The sequence below is a fragment of the Bactrocera tryoni genome, unplaced genomic scaffold (genome assembly GCF_016617805.1).
Source record: "Bactrocera tryoni isolate S06 unplaced genomic scaffold, CSIRO_BtryS06_freeze2 scaffold_25, whole genome shotgun sequence".
Lineage (NCBI taxonomy): Eukaryota > Metazoa > Arthropoda > Insecta > Diptera > Tephritidae > Bactrocera > Bactrocera tryoni.
Genome location: NW_024395977.1, coordinates 11,365,567 through 11,384,174, shown reverse-complemented (window position 1 = coordinate 11,384,174; position 18,608 = coordinate 11,365,567). Strand labels below are relative to the sequence as shown.

Below are 18,608 nucleotides of genomic sequence, written 5' to 3'. Positions count from 1 at the left end.
GGTGCTGACAGCACGACGTCCGAGACCCCAATCACTCCTCAAAATGCGTCGTATTTTGCCCACGGTTGCCTGCAGTCGCTCCTTCACATTCGCCTAACCATTCTTTCTCATGGTCAGCCCCAGATATTTGACTTGTATCACATATCTGATGCTGACCCCATTCACCCGGACAATCGGTGGACGAACGGGCGACAATCTGCCCTTAAGCAGCATTTTCACCGTTTTTTCATCGATATGTCAACCCTCACACCTACACACAGAGAGTTGCCCAAGCAGAGTGTCCATCATGAGTTTCCAAATATATGGACCACAGATGGAATCCTGCGGGCAACCGCGAACAACTCCAGTATCCACACTCGCATTCATTCCGACAAAAGATGCCTTTCTGTTCGGAAAATAACTCCGCCAAAAAGTAATTTCCAGACAGCCAAGCTCCTCCAGCCGTTGCACCACTCGATCCCAGCTTAGGTAATCAAACACTGCCTTGAAGTCAACAAATATGCCAAGGATATAAAACCATGCATCCTCAATACTGAGTCCTTTTCTGAATCCATACTGCCTATCCGACCACATACCTCGCGTTAGCTCACCATGACTCTTTCCAGCACTTTTCCAAGTACTGGAAGGAGACTGGTGCCCCGATAAGACCGAGGATCGCTCCTGATCTTATAAGGGGACTTCGGGAGAGGAACAACCCTGACACTTTTCCACTCGCGAGGAAAGTATCTTTCCCAGATGCACTTATTATAAATGGCCTCCAGGTATTCCGGAATGAACTTCCATAAGCTTTTACACATCTCTCTGTTTAAACCATTAAAACCTGGGGACAGTTTAGACCTAACCAGGCCAAAGAAGGGACAGGCACCTCTTGTGCTTGAGGTGCCTGCACCTCCAATCTGGGAAAGAACGCACCTAACAGAACCCCTGCTCACTCTCTCCACGACGATAACAGGGTGTCACCGACGCGAAGAGAGGTGACATCTTCCCTCCTACGACCCCCCCAGATCCTATCGACCTGACCCCAGTGTTAGTTCCTATTCTCTCGAACAAAGCTCGTCCAGTCCTTTAACCTTAACTATCATTTTTTATACTCCCTATCCCCACAACTAAATTCATACCTATGCTGGGGCAGCCTATCAGAATTGGACCGTCGGGCGCGTTGAAACTTTCGCCTCAATCGCCTGACAGTCCTAACTCACGCGTCCACCATTGCCATTGTATTATTTGCAACACCGGTTTGCAAATTATCAGCTGATGTCAAAAATAAAAACACTGTAAACAAAGAGAAGAAATAAAGCAAACCGATTTGAATAAAATAAGGCTAAAAGACGAAAAGCCTAATAAAGGGTGGAGCGAAAAAGAAATCCAGAGTATACTGGATTTCTTACAAGAAGCTCCAGAAGTAAAAGTGAAATTTATGGCTATGTGCCGCTTAAAAATATTTCTTACCTTCAGTGTCCATAATTTCTTCAGCAGCTTCATCAAATAAAGCATCAGTTGATTTTTCTCTAAAACTGTTTTTCTGCATATTTTACAATTTGTGCGAAAATTTTGTTTACAAACAATGTTTTTCTTCACGGATCAGTTGTGAATTAATGGTATTTGCAAGGGTTGCACAGAAACCACAAAAAATACGTTCATTGTTGATGGTAAATATTTGCAATTGCATAATTTTGCAAACTCACATGCACAAGATTCTGAATTGCCCTTATGTTTTATTACGACGAAAATAGATTCAGAAATATATATTGAGATGTTGGATGATGTGCTCATTGAGTATTTGGAGGATAAGGTCGAAATTACGTTTACCTTTCAGCAGGATAATGCCAGCATCCACGTTTCCAAGAAGGCAGAAGGGTTTTTTGCTTCGCGCTCTCTACCATTGCTAGGATGGCCAGCCAGAAGTCCGGATTTAAACCCCATTGAAAATGTTTGGGGCATAATTGCAAGGGCTGTGTATGCGAATGGGTGCCAGTACTTAGTTATTTGACTCGATACCAGCCAGAATTTTTAAAAATGGGGGTGCAACTTCACATTAAGAGAGCAAAATTTGCAAAACTTTTGTGCAAACCTCTTAAGTATATACTTTTTTGTAATGCGGCTAAGCATAGTTCGCGTATAGTTAAGATGTATTTTCAATATTTTAACTTTATTGTTTCTGTAATACAATTAAATGTAAAAATATATTATGTTTTTCCCCCAATAAAGAAATATTCTAAATTCAGTTACTTTTGACAATAACTCTTATGTTAAATCACCAAAAAGCATGTGCGGCTAACCAAATTTCGCGCACTGTGGTTTTGTTCATCTAACGGTTGTTTGTATCACTTAAAGCTAACCGAGACTGATATGGAGTTATATATAAGTTAAGCCGCAATAATTTATCAGGAGTATTACACTTAACAGCATCGCCAACTCTTGCATTACAAGTATCTGTTGATTGCTTTGAGAGAGATATATCTGTTATTATTTAAATCCATAGATTTGCAAAAGAATTTGTAAAAACATTCGATTTATATGCTTCTTTCTCAATTGGGGTCCAAATGGACCCACAACCTCAACAATGTAATTTGAAATATTGATCCCAGTTAAGGGCTAAAGAATATACCGTTTAACTTCCCTATATCCAATCACCATAATCCACAAAAAAAACATCGCGTTAGAGAGGCTTCGAGTGATGGAAGAAAATTTGTATGAAATTTAACTTCTACTGAGGTCTGTCTGTCCGTCCGTGCAAGCGATGACTTGATTAAAAACCAAAAGATCTTAATGCATTTAGTACACGTGTTCCTATCTATCCTTTCAAGGAGCGACTCGCACAACAACAAGAAAATGTGTTAACTTCGACTGCATCGAAGCTATGTACATATACCTAAAAGGTATAAAAATAAATTGATATTGCTTTTGATCGGCCAGGTTTAGGGAATAGTTCACATAATGCGGTTTTCGACGTTTGCTTTAGGGTGTTACAAACTTCGTAGCTAACCTAATATCCCTATTCAGGGTATAAATACGTTAAACGAGGTATCGGACTGATGATTATTTAAAAGGGATCAAAATGTTTTCAAAAGAAATCTCTTCAAATCGAATATATGTTGTAAAAGTTTTTACTATCTTTTGACTTCTTTGTCCACAAAAAGATGATACTTTTTTATCGACTAAACAATAGTTTTATTCTAGTTTGCAGAGTAAAAAACGCCTCAGGACCTCAAATACGGCCAAATTATTTCGATACTCTCGATAAACTTATGGCGAATAAAACTCCGATTAAGTATGCCAATAAAGATAGCTGTTACGAAAATATTTCAGTTATTAGTAAAAGAAAAAGAATGGAACCTATTGAAAAACATTTATTTCATAAAATAAATTATCACTTGCCTATGAATTTGCGACTGAAGCAAGCTGAAGATCGGATTTTACGCTTGGAATCGTTATCCCCGGAGTATTGGCATTTTATAGTAAGTACCGTAAGCCGTAAGCTAGTTTATTTGCAATAAGATTGTTGGATAGCCTTATTGATATTCGCAAAGCAGTAAAAGCACAGTATTTATTTTCACCGATTTATCTACATAGCGAATGTTAATTTTTTAAAAACTTTTTCAAATTCATCTACTACGCTAGAGTGACTTGCATACATGCGATAAAAATTAAGTGATAATTTTTAATATATTGCTTTTGTTTTAAATAGAAGTCTTCTTTTTTTTCGAAAAAAAAAACCTCGCGGCACCTGTGTTGAATATGAGGTGTGGATGTGAATATGGTGTAGATGTGTGGAATATGATGTGGATGATGTAGATGGTGTAGTCGTGTTGAGTATGGTGTGTATGAGTGGGGTGTAGATTGATTATATTAAGAGGGGGGTCAGGTGCTCATTTAGCCATCCCGGCCCCCCTAAACGACTGTTTAGCCTAAAAGGCGCTGCAGCTGTTGCAGCGTAGCCACAACGCTGCTCAGCCCCGTAGACCGACGAGGTGGTGGCCCAGGTTGTCGACGCCGCGTTGATGTTGCGCTCCGCTGGGGTGCGGCACGAGCTGCGGGTTGGAATCGGGGTATGCGGCCGCGATGGATGGGTGTCCGATTCACTTCGCGTGCCGTGCTGCGATGTAGCAGCGTGTGATGCGGCCTGTGGCATATTTGGCACAGTCCTCGTGATTCACACGCTGCAGTCCCATGGGTATGCGACAGGCAGTTATGGCAATGCCCGTGGGCCTGGGCAACTTTCTGCCGTTGCACGGGTCGCATACCCCTGAATATGCCACAATGGTGCAGGCGATATGGGCACCGACAGATGGGGCACCTTAGGGTCTCCGTGGTCCGTGATGGGAGTAGTGGTGGTCGAGTGCCACCACGAGGTGCTGATTGAGGGACCGCTGCCGACGCGGTTGCCGGTACCGGTGCCGGCGTTGTTGCCGGTGCAGGTGCCGGTGGAGTTGCAGGCGTTGTTGCCGGTGCAGTTGCCGGCGTCGTTGCCACCACAGTTCGGGGCGCTGGAGTAGGCACGGTGCGTGGCGCATTGGTAGCCCTAGCTATTGGCGTGGTTGCGAATGGTGTATCTACATCCATGGTGATCTATGTATAAATGAGATTGTCAGTTAGAAATCTGTCATACAATTAGATATTGGCAATCGTGCCACGATATGTGGCATGAATGGGCCATCGTATGGATCGACCATTTTTTGTTAGTTTTCTTTACGGTTTGTTATTTTTACGTACGGTTTATTATTTTTATTTACAATTTATATTTGCGTATTTTTCGTTTTCGTATTTAATTTAGTGATTTTATTATATCGCGATATTATCGGTTCGGTTTTTTCGGTTTTCGGATTCGCGATCGTCGGAAGTTGGCAGAAAGCATAGCTTCACGAGCGGTCTGGTTAGCGTTCCGTTTTGCGTACGGAGATCAACGATTCGTATGTGACCGTTATAATTTCCAGCTACCCGTTTGAAATGGGTTTTGAAGCTTTTTACAGCTGATTCCCATAAACCGTCCATATGAGGAGCGCTTGGGGGTATAAATTGCCAATTAATACCTTGAGGGGCGTACTTTTGAACGATGTCGGATGACACTTGTTTGAAAAAATCCACAAATTGCTTTCCTGTGGCTCGTTGAGCTCCAATAAAGGTTTTGCCGTTATCGCTCATGATCTTTGATGAGTAGCCACGTCGAGCGACGAAGCGAGCAAATGCCGCGAGAAAAGCCTCCGTCGTCAGATTACTACACAGCTCAAGGTGTACTGCCTTTGTCGTGAAACATACAAAGACAGCCACATAGCCCTTCATGAGAGTGGGAGACCTTAACATGGACGCCTTTACCTGGAAAGGCCCAGCAAAATCAACACCTGTTGTGGTGAAAGGCAGAGCGAAATTGCAGCGTTCCGGTGGAAGTGCTGCCATAATCTGCGTTCGCATCTTCTTCTTGTGCATAGTGCAAATCTTGCACGTGAAGATGCACTTCTTGATTTGCGGCTTAAGACGGGGGATATAATACTCCTGGCGTACCATCTGTTGCATGAGACGATGTTCGGCGTGTAGCATTAAGATGTGGATGTAATGGAGGAATAATGTGGCAAATGGTGACCTCTCTGGAATTATTATGGGGTGGCGTTCATTGTATGTCAGGCTCGAATTAGCAAGCCGACCATTGGCACGAAGCAGACCTTTCGTGTCCAGAAATGGGTTGAGGACTAAGAGTGAGCTCTTTTTATCAATCGGCTTCGATTCTCTTAGTAGCGATATATCGCGGCTGAAATAGCGCGTTTGTGTATATGTTATTAGTGCGACCTTTGCCTTTTGTAACTCTAGGTGCGTCACTGTGTTGCATGGGAAATTATGTGATCCCTTCACTTTGCTTTTGAGTTGTTCTACGTCTTCCATGCATGTGGTGGTTTTTCCAACCAGGCTAGTACAATTTCAGAATCGGACCACATATATAGTTTGCATTTCGTCATATTTAAATGCATTTGCACCATGACTACTAATTTTGACAGTAGTAGTGCGCCACATAACTCAAGTCGTGGGAGACTTATAGTTTTTAAAGGTGCCACCTTAGCTTTTGCTACTAATAAGTGGCTTGTGGTCGTGGTGTCACTTTGCGTGCGCACATAGATAGTAGCGCAGTATGCCTTTTCTGAGGCGTCACAAAAGCCATGTAATTCGACTTTGTGTTCGGGGGGGTAGTTTATCCATCGTGGAATTTGTATCTGAGAAATATCATTCAGATTGTTTGCGAACTGGGACCATTTTTCTAAGCGAAGAGGTTTCACTTGTTCGTCCCAGTCGGTTTCATCTAGCCATAGCTCTTGTATTAAGATTTTCGCTTGGATCATAATTGGCGAAAGCCATCCTGCGGTGTCGAAAAGTTTTGCCACCGAGGATAAAATCTGTCTTTTCGTTATGGCTGATAATGCGGATATGGACTCTGTCGTGTATGAGAACTGGTCCGATATCGCATTCCATTGGATGCCTAACGTTTTTGTTGTACTTTCCTTTTCGAATATAAGGAAATTAGTGTCCAACAAATTTTCGTTTGGAATATCTTTGCTTATATTTGGGTGAGTTGCCGTAATCTTTTTTAATGGAAACCCTGCGGAATTGAGGGCTTTTATTACCTGTGATAAGGCCTCGTATGCTTGTGGAAGAGTGTGACTTCCAGACAGAATATCGTCTACATACGTTTGAGTTTTCAACACTTCAATTGCCAGAGGAAATTCTGACTTTGTGTTGTCTGCCAATTCGTGGAGTGTTCGAATGGCTGGATATGGTGCACAGTTAACGCCAAATGTAACTGTTTTTAGTTTGAAGTCGCGTAAAGGACTGGTGGGGGATCTTCGGAACATAATACGTTGAAAATCTTGGTCGTCTTTATGTACGACTATTTGCCGATACATTTTTTCAACGTCCCCATTGAATACGTATTTGAATATACGCCAATTTAAAATCAGAAGCATTAAATCTGGTTGGAGTGTGGGTCCCGTAAATAGGATATCATTTAGGGAATTCCCTGAACTAGTGGTTTTCGAGCCATTGAAGACAACTCTTACTTTTGTTGTTTTTTTGTCTGGCTTCACTACTGCGTGATGTGGCAGATAAAAGGAGTAGTATTTGCCGTTGACGATTTTCTCCCCTGGGGTTACTTCCTCCATGTGATCCAAATGGAGGTATTCTTCTAACACACCATCATATTCAGATTTGAGTTCGCCTTTTTTAAGTAAGTTTCTTTCCATACTTAGAAACTGCTGAATTGCAGTGGTGCGAGAGTGACCTAAGGCGAGTGTGTTAGGAAATTGTTGCTTAAGTGGTAATCGTACGACGTACCGACCGTTGTCTGATCTAGTAGTTGTGGCTTTGTAAAAATCCTCACAATACTGATCTTCAGGGGTTGTGACTGATATGGGGGGGAGTTCTTCTAGTTCCCAAAACTTTCTCAATTGTGAATTGAGGTACTCATTTGAGACTTCCTCAACTTGAGTTGTTAATGTTGTAACTGGTTCCGCAACTAGTCCGCTTAGGACCCATCCGAAAATGGTATTTTGCGCCAGAAGTGTTTTGGTAATTTTCTCAATACCTTCGAGAATAATTTGTGGTATGAGATCGCTGCCTAATAGGAGATCTATTTGAGCGGGAGTGTTGCAGTTGGGGTCTGCTAACTTAAGGTGTGAAACCTTTTGCCAATGCTTGCTATTTATATGATAGCTTGGTAGCATGTTGGTTAATTGCGGTAAGACAATAGCTTCTGCTTGTATGCGCTTATCCGCTTTCGGGGAAAAGAGGTAATGGGGCAGATTTTATTTGAGTTTTGAACAACTCTTCCGCCCATTCCCGTGATTTCAAAGTTGGCCAGTTTTGTTGGTAACTGTAGCCTGTTTTGTGCCCTAGACGCTATAAATGATCGTTGTGATCCTTGGTCTATTAAGGCTCTGAGTTTGAACAGTTCTCCTCGGTGTTCGATGGAGACAACTGCTGTGGGTAATAGTACCCTACTGTGATTTTCGCTATGTAGCGTTTGGGTTTTCAACGCCTTTGAGCAGCATGGTGCTTCTTGGCAGTTATCAGAATTTGTTGTGGCAACTAATCCTCTTGCTCGTTTTACGTTTGCATTGTTTGGGGGTGAGCTGGAAAAATTTGTTATATGTAACATTGAATGATGTCTTTTATGGCAGTAAACGCAATTAAATTTGCTTTCGCAATCTTTAAGCGTATGCGCATGTGACAGACAGTTGGTACATAATTTTTTGGTTCTTACGAAATTGTTCCGATCGCTAACATTCATTTTTTTGAATTTTTCGCATGATTTTAGTTTGTGACCTCCTCTACAAAATTCGCATGACGTTTGCTTATATTGTTCAGAAGTGAACGATTGATTTTTAAAAAAGCTTCTATTTAAATTATTGTGGCTACTTGCTTGCGGTCTATTGAAGCTTCTATTGAGGTCGTTTTGAACGTTTTTCGTTCTGACTAGTTTTTTATCTACCCTTTCTGCGATTTCATATTGGGTAGTAAGAAATTCTTTCATTTGCTGCCACGTTGGGCACTTTCTACGCGATGAGAGCGATTGCTCCCACAAAAGTAACGAATTTTCTGGTAATGCAGCTGTGCATATATTTACCAGAATGGGGTCCCAATTATCTGTGGGAATATTCTGTGTCGATAAAACGGACAAACAATTTGAAACCGTGGATTGAAGCTTTATGAATTCTTCACTGGTTTCTTTCTGAATTTTTGCTAAATTCATTAGTATCGTCACTTGCTTGTCGACCAATATTCTCTCATTTTCGTAACGTGCTTTAAGAGCTTCCCAAGCAAAATTGAAATTTTCGTCATTCAGAGCGAACTGTTTGACTATTACGCCTGCTTGACCTTTGGTTTTGTATCTGAGGTGATACAACTTCTGCGCTTGTGATAATTTAGGATGGTTTATGTACACAGCTGTAAACATGTCCCGGAAGGACGGCCACTGTTCATAACCACCATGAAATATATCTGTGTCGCATACTGGCACTTTAAGGTGAATGCCTGAACTTGCCTCTTGGGCTTGTCTTTGTGGCAGCTCTACCTTTGGTTGTGGAGTAGGTGCAATTGCTCTTAAAAGCTTTAGTTGATCAGAAATCATTGCTTTTGTGTCTTCGAACTGATCTAGGCAGTGTTCATACTTGGTGTATGCCGAGGATTTAAAGTTTTCCGGTAGATCTGAGTCGTCAGATTCTACGACTGCGTCATATGCCGCTTGGAGACGTGTCCAAGAATTGTCTAAATTATCTTTTTTGATTTCTAAGACCGATTCAGAATTATCTTGAATCGGTGAAGATGAAAATCGAGTGCAGTATCGTATCAAACTGTCACTCTCAGCAATGAATTTTGTATAAGAAATATCTTTACCCCTCTTTAGTTTTGTAGCACCTTGCTTTGAGCGTGTAGCTTCAGCCGGTGTACACGGACTTTTTTCGTCTGAAATCATCTTTGGAACTTTTAGCAACTGAGTTGTTTTCGATTCCTTTGAGTCTGAGCTCATTTAAAAGATGTATAGAATGAATCAAAACGTCTTAGTGAAAACTAGACTTCTAGATCAAATGTCGAATAGAAGACTCTTGTGTATGTAAGAGTTTCCAACAAGTAAATAACCAATGATTTTTTGATAAACCGAGATTTTTAAAAAATATTTTCGTATATATCTGTATTTATGTATATGATTAGACGAGAACTCTTTTAGGTAACTTTGAACGAAATTGAATAAAGATAACGCTTTACGTATTTCGGAGTAATAATATGCGCAATCGCGAACTCTTTTAAGTTAATAAGAGTTTTAAAATGAAATAAATAATTAATCACTTAAATTTGATTTAATGATTATTATTATTATTATTTTTTTTTTTTTAATGACCGGAAATTATTTTAAGTATTTTTTATTTTTCTTGTATATATTTGTTTTATATATTTTGTATGTCCAAATATCCTATAGGGTATACCTATAGGTGGATCTTTTATTTATTATGTGCTAATGAGCGCTCGTTGTAGAGATCACTGCACTTTGTACATATGCATGTATGTACATATGTATTACGCTTTTGTTTATTTTACACAATCCTGCTTGTTTTTGTTGATCAAAAATCAAGGGGATATTGCGGAAATATGCCAATGTGGACTTTGAATATAGTTTATACGCAATCCTGCTTGGTTTTGTTAGACGAAAACCAAGGGGTATCGCGGAATATTTGCCTATGTGGACTTTGAAGCAGTGAGCGTAACTACATACGTGACAATACACTTTTGTACAAATGTTATATGTTACAAAAATCCTTTTTGTTATATGTATTTATTGTTATACTTTGTACCCAATGTCGATTGGGTATTTCTTCCAGTATATTATATATTGAATATACTTGCGCCCGTATGTATATATATGTATGTATATATGCGTATATGTGTAAAAATGTTCGCGGTATGAATGAACCACGAAAGAGAATTAAACGACCGTAGGTAATTTTCGTAAGTTCACTTGTTAGTAAGTATATACATAATTTGTATAACTGCGCCGCTTATACATAAGTATGTATATGTGTACGCAGTGAGACGAGGCCGCGAAAAGAAAATAGAATGATATTCTGACTTTAGAATATATGTATATACTAAATGTATATATTTTGAAATAAATATATGCGGATATGATTTCAGTAGTAGATGAGCCAGTTATGCTCTTTATAGGTTTTTGGAATATACGTGAATTATTTGTACATATGTATGTATGTTATAAAATTTAATTCGCAAATACGTTCTTGTTTGTTGTTTTTTTCTTTTTTCTGTGCTTGCCGTAGCTTACTTTAAGCAATCCTGCTTATACTTGATTAAGTATAAGGGGCTGAAAATTTCGCAAATTTAAATACTTGAATTTTTATATATTTTTTCTCTGGGTAGTTTTGTGTTATAACACAACGGTAAGCATTTACCGGCAATCACTAATCTTTTATATACAGTACCAAACTGCTTTGTTAGCGGTGTACGGTTTTTACCGGAAAATAAACCGAACTCTGAAAACAGTTTGGTAACGGTTTTCGCTTATTTTTCGACCTGAATTTTGGTCTGAACCGTAAATTTAAGTTTTAGATACTAAACCATACATATGCATATGAAAGTGATATATAAAATTGAAAGGAACGATACAACTCACTTTGGTTTCCGCCAGGGGCTTTTGGGGATAATATGAGAGTATGTGTATGTGCCTGTGCTCTTGCCCAGTAAACAATCGCGTTTGTAAATAAACTTAAAATAAACTTACACTGGTAAACCTTTTCGTTACAAAAAGTTTACGTTTTTCATTACAAAAGACTTGTAAAGAACCAAAACGTTACATTACTTTGGCCTTTTTCACATACTTGTAAAATCGCTTATTTTTAAACTTAAAAGTAAGCATTTATTAAATTAATATCCAACCGCTTGTAAGTTTATTTTCAAATGTATTTGTAAACGTGTTGTAATGATTTTATGTAATGGTAGTAAAATAAATCGCATGATATATTTTTAAAGATATATAATTATTTTCTTTATTAGTTTTAATTCATTTAATATTATTTATTATATATACATATGTACTTATACTAAAAATTAAAAAAATTCTTCATAAGTTAAATCAAACTTATACTAAAAATTAAAATTTAAAAAACATTCTTTAAAAATGAAATGATAGAAAAATAGTTAGGTAAAATAATTAATTTGCTGCATTTTGGTGCTTCCGTTTTTGTCTATTTTTGGCAAACTGAAAAATCGTCTTGGTGCCACTTATATATTCAGTGTCATTGCCCTTCACTTCATGTAAGAAGACATCTGAAATTTAAATTAAAAATATATATAAGTATATAAGTACACATGTAAATATAAAGTTTATTAAGTTTTATTATTAAGTACCTCGGATAGCCATAGATACTTTTAAGACGCGGACAGGTTTTTTGTCTGACGTTCCACTCCAAGCAAAATGTTGAGCACATTCATCGGATACCAATGAGCGCCAAGTTGTTCTTACGAATTTCGCTCCTGTGTATTTAATATTTTGCATAAGTTCCGATTTCTTCAAAAAAAGGAAATTGTAAAATTGGCTTTCAAACAGTCAATAAATATTTACTTACAAATTTAGCATATTCTTCATCCTTCTGGAGTAAACTCTCCAATTCCATAAATTGCTCCACTGTGTTTAAAGGTTCCGCTGGCATAATCTTTTTTGATGGAACATTGTCTCTGCTATTCCTCAACTCTGCGATATCTCGCTGCAAGCTTCTTACCTCCTCGACGATTCTTCCCATAGATTTTGATACAGCTGCATCAATGGTGCTTTGAATTGCTGCAAAAAAACATTTTCATTAAAAAAAAAATTTCAAATAAATAATTGGTATTGACTACCTTCTAAAAATGTGGGATCCAGTGTATAGCTATTAATTGTTCCTGCTTCTTCGACTATGGTGTGGTTATTTCCGTTTTGGTTGATGGATGTTTCAAATTGCAAATGCACTCCATCGGTATTTGTTTGGGCTATTGGTTCTTGGGAGTTGTATGTGTATGATTTATTGGCGGACATTATGAGAAACTAGGAGAAGAAAGGAATGTGAATCACTTTCAAAGTTATGTAAATAAAATACTTTTATTATTTTGGTTAGGATATGGGAACTTAAGATATTTGAAAAAGTTAAGCTGTTTGTATTATATCGGGTGATTTTTTAAGAGCTTGATAACTTTTTTTAAAAAAAAAACGCATAAAATTTGCAAAATCTCATCGGTTCTTTATTTGAAACGTTAGATTGGTTCATGACATTTACTTTTTGAAGATAATTTCATTTAAATGTTGACCGCGGCTGCGTCTTAGGTGGTCCATTCGGAAAGTCCAATTTTGGGCAACTTTTTCGAGCATTTCGGCCGGAATAGCCCGAATTTCTTCGGAAATGTTGTCTTCCAAAGCTGGAATAGTTGCTGGCTTATTTCTGTAGACTTTAGACTTGACGTAGCCCCACAAAAATAGTCTAAAGGCGTTAAATCGCATGATCTTGGTGGCCAACTTACGGGTCCATTTCTTGAGATGAATTGTTCTCCGAAGTTTTCCCTCAAAATGGCCATAGAATCGCGAGCTGTGTGGCATGTAGCGCCATCTTGTTGAAACCACATGTCAACCAAGTTCAGTTCTTCCATTTTTGGCAACAAAAAGTTTGTTAGCAACGAACGATAGCGATCGCCATTCACCGTAACGTTGCGTCCAACAGCATCTTTGAAAAAATACGGTCCAATGATTCCACCAGCGTACAAACCACACCAAACAGTGCATTTTTCGGGATGCATGGGCAGTTGGCCACCAAGATCATGCGATTTAACGCCTTTAGACAATTTTTTGTGGGGCTACGTCAAGTCTAAAGTCTACAGAAATAAGCCAGCAACTATTCCAGCTTTGGAAGACAACATTTCCGAAGAAATTCGGGCTATTCCGGCCGAAATGCTCGAAAAAGTTGCCCAAAATTGGACTTTCCGAATGGACCACCTAAGACGCAGCCGCGGTCAACATTTAAATGAAATTATCTTCAAAAAGTAAATGTCATGAACCAATCTAACGTTTCAAATAAAGAACCGATGAGATTTTGCAAATTTTATGCGTTTTTTTTTTAAAAAAAGTTATCAAGCTCTTAAAAAATCACCCGATATATATGAAATACTGATGATTTTAAAGGAGTTATAAATAAATCTTTTAAATTTTGTAAATGATGTCCTTGTAAAATGATTTCATTGTCCCTACTTTTAATAATAGAAACAGTTCTAAAGATTAAGTTGTCACTCATATAAAAATTATCTGGAGCTTTTAAAGAAAAGTACAAACCGTTTTTAACAACAAAATTGAAAGAACCGTTTTTGAAACGACCTAACCTAACGACCTAATAAATTGGCGTTTAAACAAGTTATTTTTTCATTTTGCAACGAATAGTTCCTGTTTCTTACTTTCACCCAAGATAACAACAGAACTTTTACTACCCCTAAACAAATAACGTGCATATAATCAAGTGGAAATTGCTTGATCATATCTGTTGGTAAATTTTCTAAAATGATGGGACTGAGCTGCTTGTGATGTTGTATGTCAGTTCTATTTCGAAAATCTGCATTTGTTCTGGAAGGATGTGGTTGAAAGGGAAAAATTGTTCTGTTTTCTTGACGTTCGCCTTTCTGGGTGCATTTTGTACAAGAGCTGTAGCCTGAATGACCCTTAATGCTTAATATAAAGGCTCTTGCGGGTGCATCACAAATAAACGCTCGACATTTAACATTATAATTTTTTGAATCAAATTGGAGTCCGCTGGCAATAAGATCATTCATTTCATCAACAAAAGGTTTTAGATATTCATTAGCAGATATTGGATGAGAACTACCGGCAAAAATTCCAACAACTAACACAGATTCTGTACCATAAATATTTATCAGAATTGGCCACAAATTTTTCTTTGAACTTTTAGATATTGGTAAGCCATCTACATTTATATTTAATGCTAAATCATTTGAACTTAGTGAATGTAATTTTGTTTGAAGAAAATCTGTCAAACAATCTTTAAGACCATAATGGAAATATTGCCCTTCATTTAAGCAAGTAGTAGGGGCGTCGGTTGGAGTTTGTTTTAATGTGCGAACATCCTTTGGTAGTCCAGGAATTTTAGTGCCTAAAATTTTCAAAAGCTTATTTCCCAAATCGTTTGAAATGTTTGATTCAATAACCCATGATGTAAGTTCATCTATGAAGATATCAATTGGTGGCTGATGCTCATAAAATTCTGAAGGACTTAACTCATCTGAATCAGAACTTGATTCACTCAAATTTTGTTCAATTAGTTGAAATTCACATTCATCCCTCCGCGGCGGGGAAGAAGTGGATAGGATAGGGCAAGGATTAGGTGAAGCTGCGGAGGTTGTAGGTTGCGACTGTTCATTATCATTTGAATACAACAAGTGCATCAACTGGCAACTAAAAGTTTTTGCTGTTCTGTACCGCTTTAAGGAACTCATTTGCAATTTTTATAACCAAGTATAACATATGTTAATGTAAAAAACAACAATTTACCTTTTAAGTTTTGGAAGCACCTTATTTCCAGTATTCCTGCAAAAAACAAACTTAGTTAGAATGCGTGGCAAATTTTCCGCGAATAGCAGTTAAAAAAATTATAACAACGCCTTAAAATACAACATGCAACTTACCCTTTTATATTGTAAAGGCCTTTTTTATTTTATTTTATTTATAACACTTCTAAATAATACTTATATGTAAGTAATTTTTCAATTAATTATTTTTAGTTATTAACTTTTCCACTGTTTTATTTAAAACGCACGTCTTTACATCTCACAAATTCAATAATTATGAACTGCGATCACTCAAAAAAGAAAAAACAGTCGTCAGAGAGTCGGCGAAAAAACTAACGGGAAATGGTAAACGGTTGGTTTACTTTTTGTGTTTACATGTAAACTGATTTGCAATGTTGCATCATAAGTTTACATTTATGTTTGTAAGTAAACGTTTTTTCAACGCATTTATTTTAAACTTACAAATATAAGATAAGTAAACTTATAATTAAACTTATTTCTCACATTTGTAAGTAAGTTTACTCAAATGTTTGTAGATAAGTTTATTTTAGCGCAGATTTACAAAACATTTACGCAATTGTTTATTGGGTGCCTGCGCTTGTGATAGCGCTTGTGCCTGCGCTTGTGCCTGTGCTTGTGCTTGTGCCTGTGCGTCTTTCTCCAATCTTTGTGTTGCTGGTGTTGTTGGGTTTTCCTGGTTCCTCTTTTGTTTCGATTTGGTTTTGTTTTCACCGCACTGTGAAATGAAATTTGTTTGTTATGTTAACCTTTAGTTTGCGCACCACACTTTGTCACCTCACTCTTTGTTTTTTTTTTTTTTTTTTGGTTTCACCTTACATACATTTGTATATGTATGTATTATATATGTATTTTATGTTTAGCACCGCACTTTTGTTCAATTTTTTCACACTTGGTTTGCCCACAGGTATTCACTTTTTTAACATATACAATATACGTACATGTGTACATATGTATATTAGATTTTGTTTATATGTATATTTTTTTTTGTTTTTTGTTTTTTTTTGTTATCACTGTATTTGTTGTTTGTAAATTTTTTCACACAGGTTGTTCCCTTTTTTCCAATTCTTTTTTTTTCTTCACCACCGCTTTCCTCTTTTTTTTAAATTTTTGTCCAAAGTTTCACAGTTTTTCACGTTTGGTTTTTCTTTTTTACACTACCGGTTTTGTTCTACACTGGGACTTTTTCGTGGTCACCAACGGCCAGTTGTTACTACCGTTTGAAGATTTTTTTTTTTTTGTTTTACACTACCGGTTTTGTTCTACCGGGACTTTTTCTTTTTCTTTTTCTTGTCACCAACGGTCAGGTATTACTACCGTTTTCCACACTTATATTAAATTTTTTTCACTTTTTAATTTTTTCCTTGCTTTTTTTTCACGTTTTCATATGTATGTCCACCAACGGTTTATTTTGTAACCGATTTAAAAAGTGTCACTTCACTACCGGTGTCTTAACACAAATTTTTTCAGTTTTTTGTTTCACCCGTTTTATACTCCGGGTTCTTTTTTTTTCCCCCTTTTTTGATTTAGTTACCGCGTTACCGTGACCGATTTTTTTTATATTTTTTATTATTTTGTTATTGTTACCACTACTGCCGTCCGGTACGGCTTCGAAGGACCATGTTTTAAATAGAAGTCTTCGTTTTTTTCGAAAAAAAACCTCGCGGCACTTACCCTTTTGTGTTGGCGAAATGATTTCAAAGCGGGAAACTCGTATGTACGTATAAGCGCACGGATCGTATGAGAAAAAGCAAGGCTGGCCCGTCCGCCAGTCCCTTTTGTTACTTGTGTTTGGTGTCCTCATGTGTGGTGTGAAAGGTGTGGTGTAGATGATGATGAAATGATGACGTGTTGAATATGAGGTGTGGATGTGAATATGGTGTAGATGTGTGGAATATGATGTGGATGATGTAGATGGTGTAGTCGTGTTGAGTATGGTGTGTATGAGTGGGGTGTAGCTTGATTATATTAAGAGGGGGGTCAGGTGCTCATTTAGCCAGCTTTATAAAGTTATTTTAAATTTTATTATAGTTTTTATTGTGTTTACTACCATTTGTTAAAATTGCTGTACATACTTTACTACAACTATAAATAAGAGCTGTTCTTTTAACAACAAACAAAGTAATAATAAATTGTAGAGGAAAGAAAATATAATGCATCCATATTAAGTGAACATTTATCTTAGTAATCCCAATGACCACCGTTATTTTATGTTAGTTTCATAAACCAATGCCGCAACCTAAGATAATACTTTTCATACAATTATTTATGCTTTTAACCAAGTCCATACAACAATTTTGAGCTTATGAGCGTCGTCCAGTTGAAGGATTAAATCCTCACCAATAAATTCTCTAACACACTCTTTATAAATTATTAATTTAATCTCCTATGTTTATCGATTGTCCAGTGAGATTTCCTGGCATTTCATCGATCGACAGTGAAGTTATTGCGTTTTAAGTGTCAGTGTGTTTGTGTTATCTGTGCGAAAATGAGCTTCGAACAGAGAGCCAACATTAAATTTGACTGACGACCAAAAATTGCTCAGAATCCAACATTCGAAGAACCGTTTGTGACAGATTATTTGACCAAAAATCACATTGTAACCATTAACCACTCCCCGTATTCCCCTGATATGGCACCGTGCGACTTCTTCCTTTTCGGAAAAATGCATTTGCCCATGTAAGGAAAGCATTGTGCAGACGTAGAGGCCATTCAAAAGGCTTGCTCCGGCATACTGGTGGCCATACCGATAGAGATGCAAACATCGTGAAATGAAACATCGATGGTTCGATGTATCGATGTTTCTTCAAACAACATCGAAATCAAAAACATCGATGTATCGAAACATCGATGGATTTTTGAACTTTTTTAACATATTTTATAAGTGAGCATAAAAAGCTTATTTCAAAACCATAATTAAGTGAAATACACTAGTACTCTTTTAATTGATATATATTTTAGCTATCTATTAAACCCTTTTCTCAATAAATAAAAGATATAAATAGTTTTTGAGCAAACAACAAATTATTGATTTAAAACAGAATTTAAAAATAACAATTTGGAAAGTCTTTTCCCTGTCAAGCGATTTCTTTGCTGTGTGATCGTTGCTCCAGCTTTAGAAAACAGTCGTTCACTAGGGACTGAGTGGCCACAATGGATAAATATTTGGAAGCTTGTTTATACAATTCAGGAAATCCATTTTTCATATCATCCCACATTTCTGTTGTATTCTGTTTGATAGAAGCAACAGCTGATCCAAGATACATTTGCACTTCAACTTCCGTTGTTGTAATAGTAGATAAATTGGAAAACTTACATTTCATATTTTGGTGGGCCAACTGTTTATGATGGCTCCAAATATCAAACGGGTTTTCTGTGGCACACTCATCCGAAGATTCCGACGTACTAACGCCATTGAATATTTGGGTGCCCAACTGAGTGAGAATAACACCACTGTATTTAAGTTTATGAGTCACTAACACTCGCGATTAATTTTACCAATTAAA

General features: G+C 37.4%; 1 protein-coding gene and 1 long non-coding RNA gene across 3 annotated transcripts; both read right to left on the bottom strand.

Moving 5' to 3' along the window:
* Window positions 1-3,903: 3,903 nt before the first annotated feature.
* LOC120780721 (cyclin-dependent kinase inhibitor 1C-like) lies at window positions 3,904-4,563 on the bottom strand. The gene is made up of 2 exons (XM_040112982.1): window positions 4,298-4,563; window positions 3,904-4,123 (listed from the first exon to the last, which is right to left on the bottom strand). The coding sequence occupies exons 1-2, from the start codon at window positions 4,561-4,563 to the stop codon at window positions 3,904-3,906; spliced, it is 486 nt and encodes a 161-aa protein (XP_039968916.1).
* A 7,162-nt stretch (window positions 4,564-11,725) lies between these two features.
* LOC120780505 lies at window positions 11,726-12,000 on the bottom strand. Of its 2 annotated transcripts, none has more exons than XR_005705885.1 (2): window positions 11,915-12,000; window positions 11,726-11,814 (listed from the first exon to the last, which is right to left on the bottom strand). It is a non-coding gene; the product is annotated as an uncharacterized LOC120780505 (long non-coding RNA). The 2 variants fall into 2 exon arrangements; XR_005705884.1 differs by having other exon boundaries at window positions 11,896-11,994.
* Window positions 12,001-18,608: the final 6,608 nt, after the last annotated feature.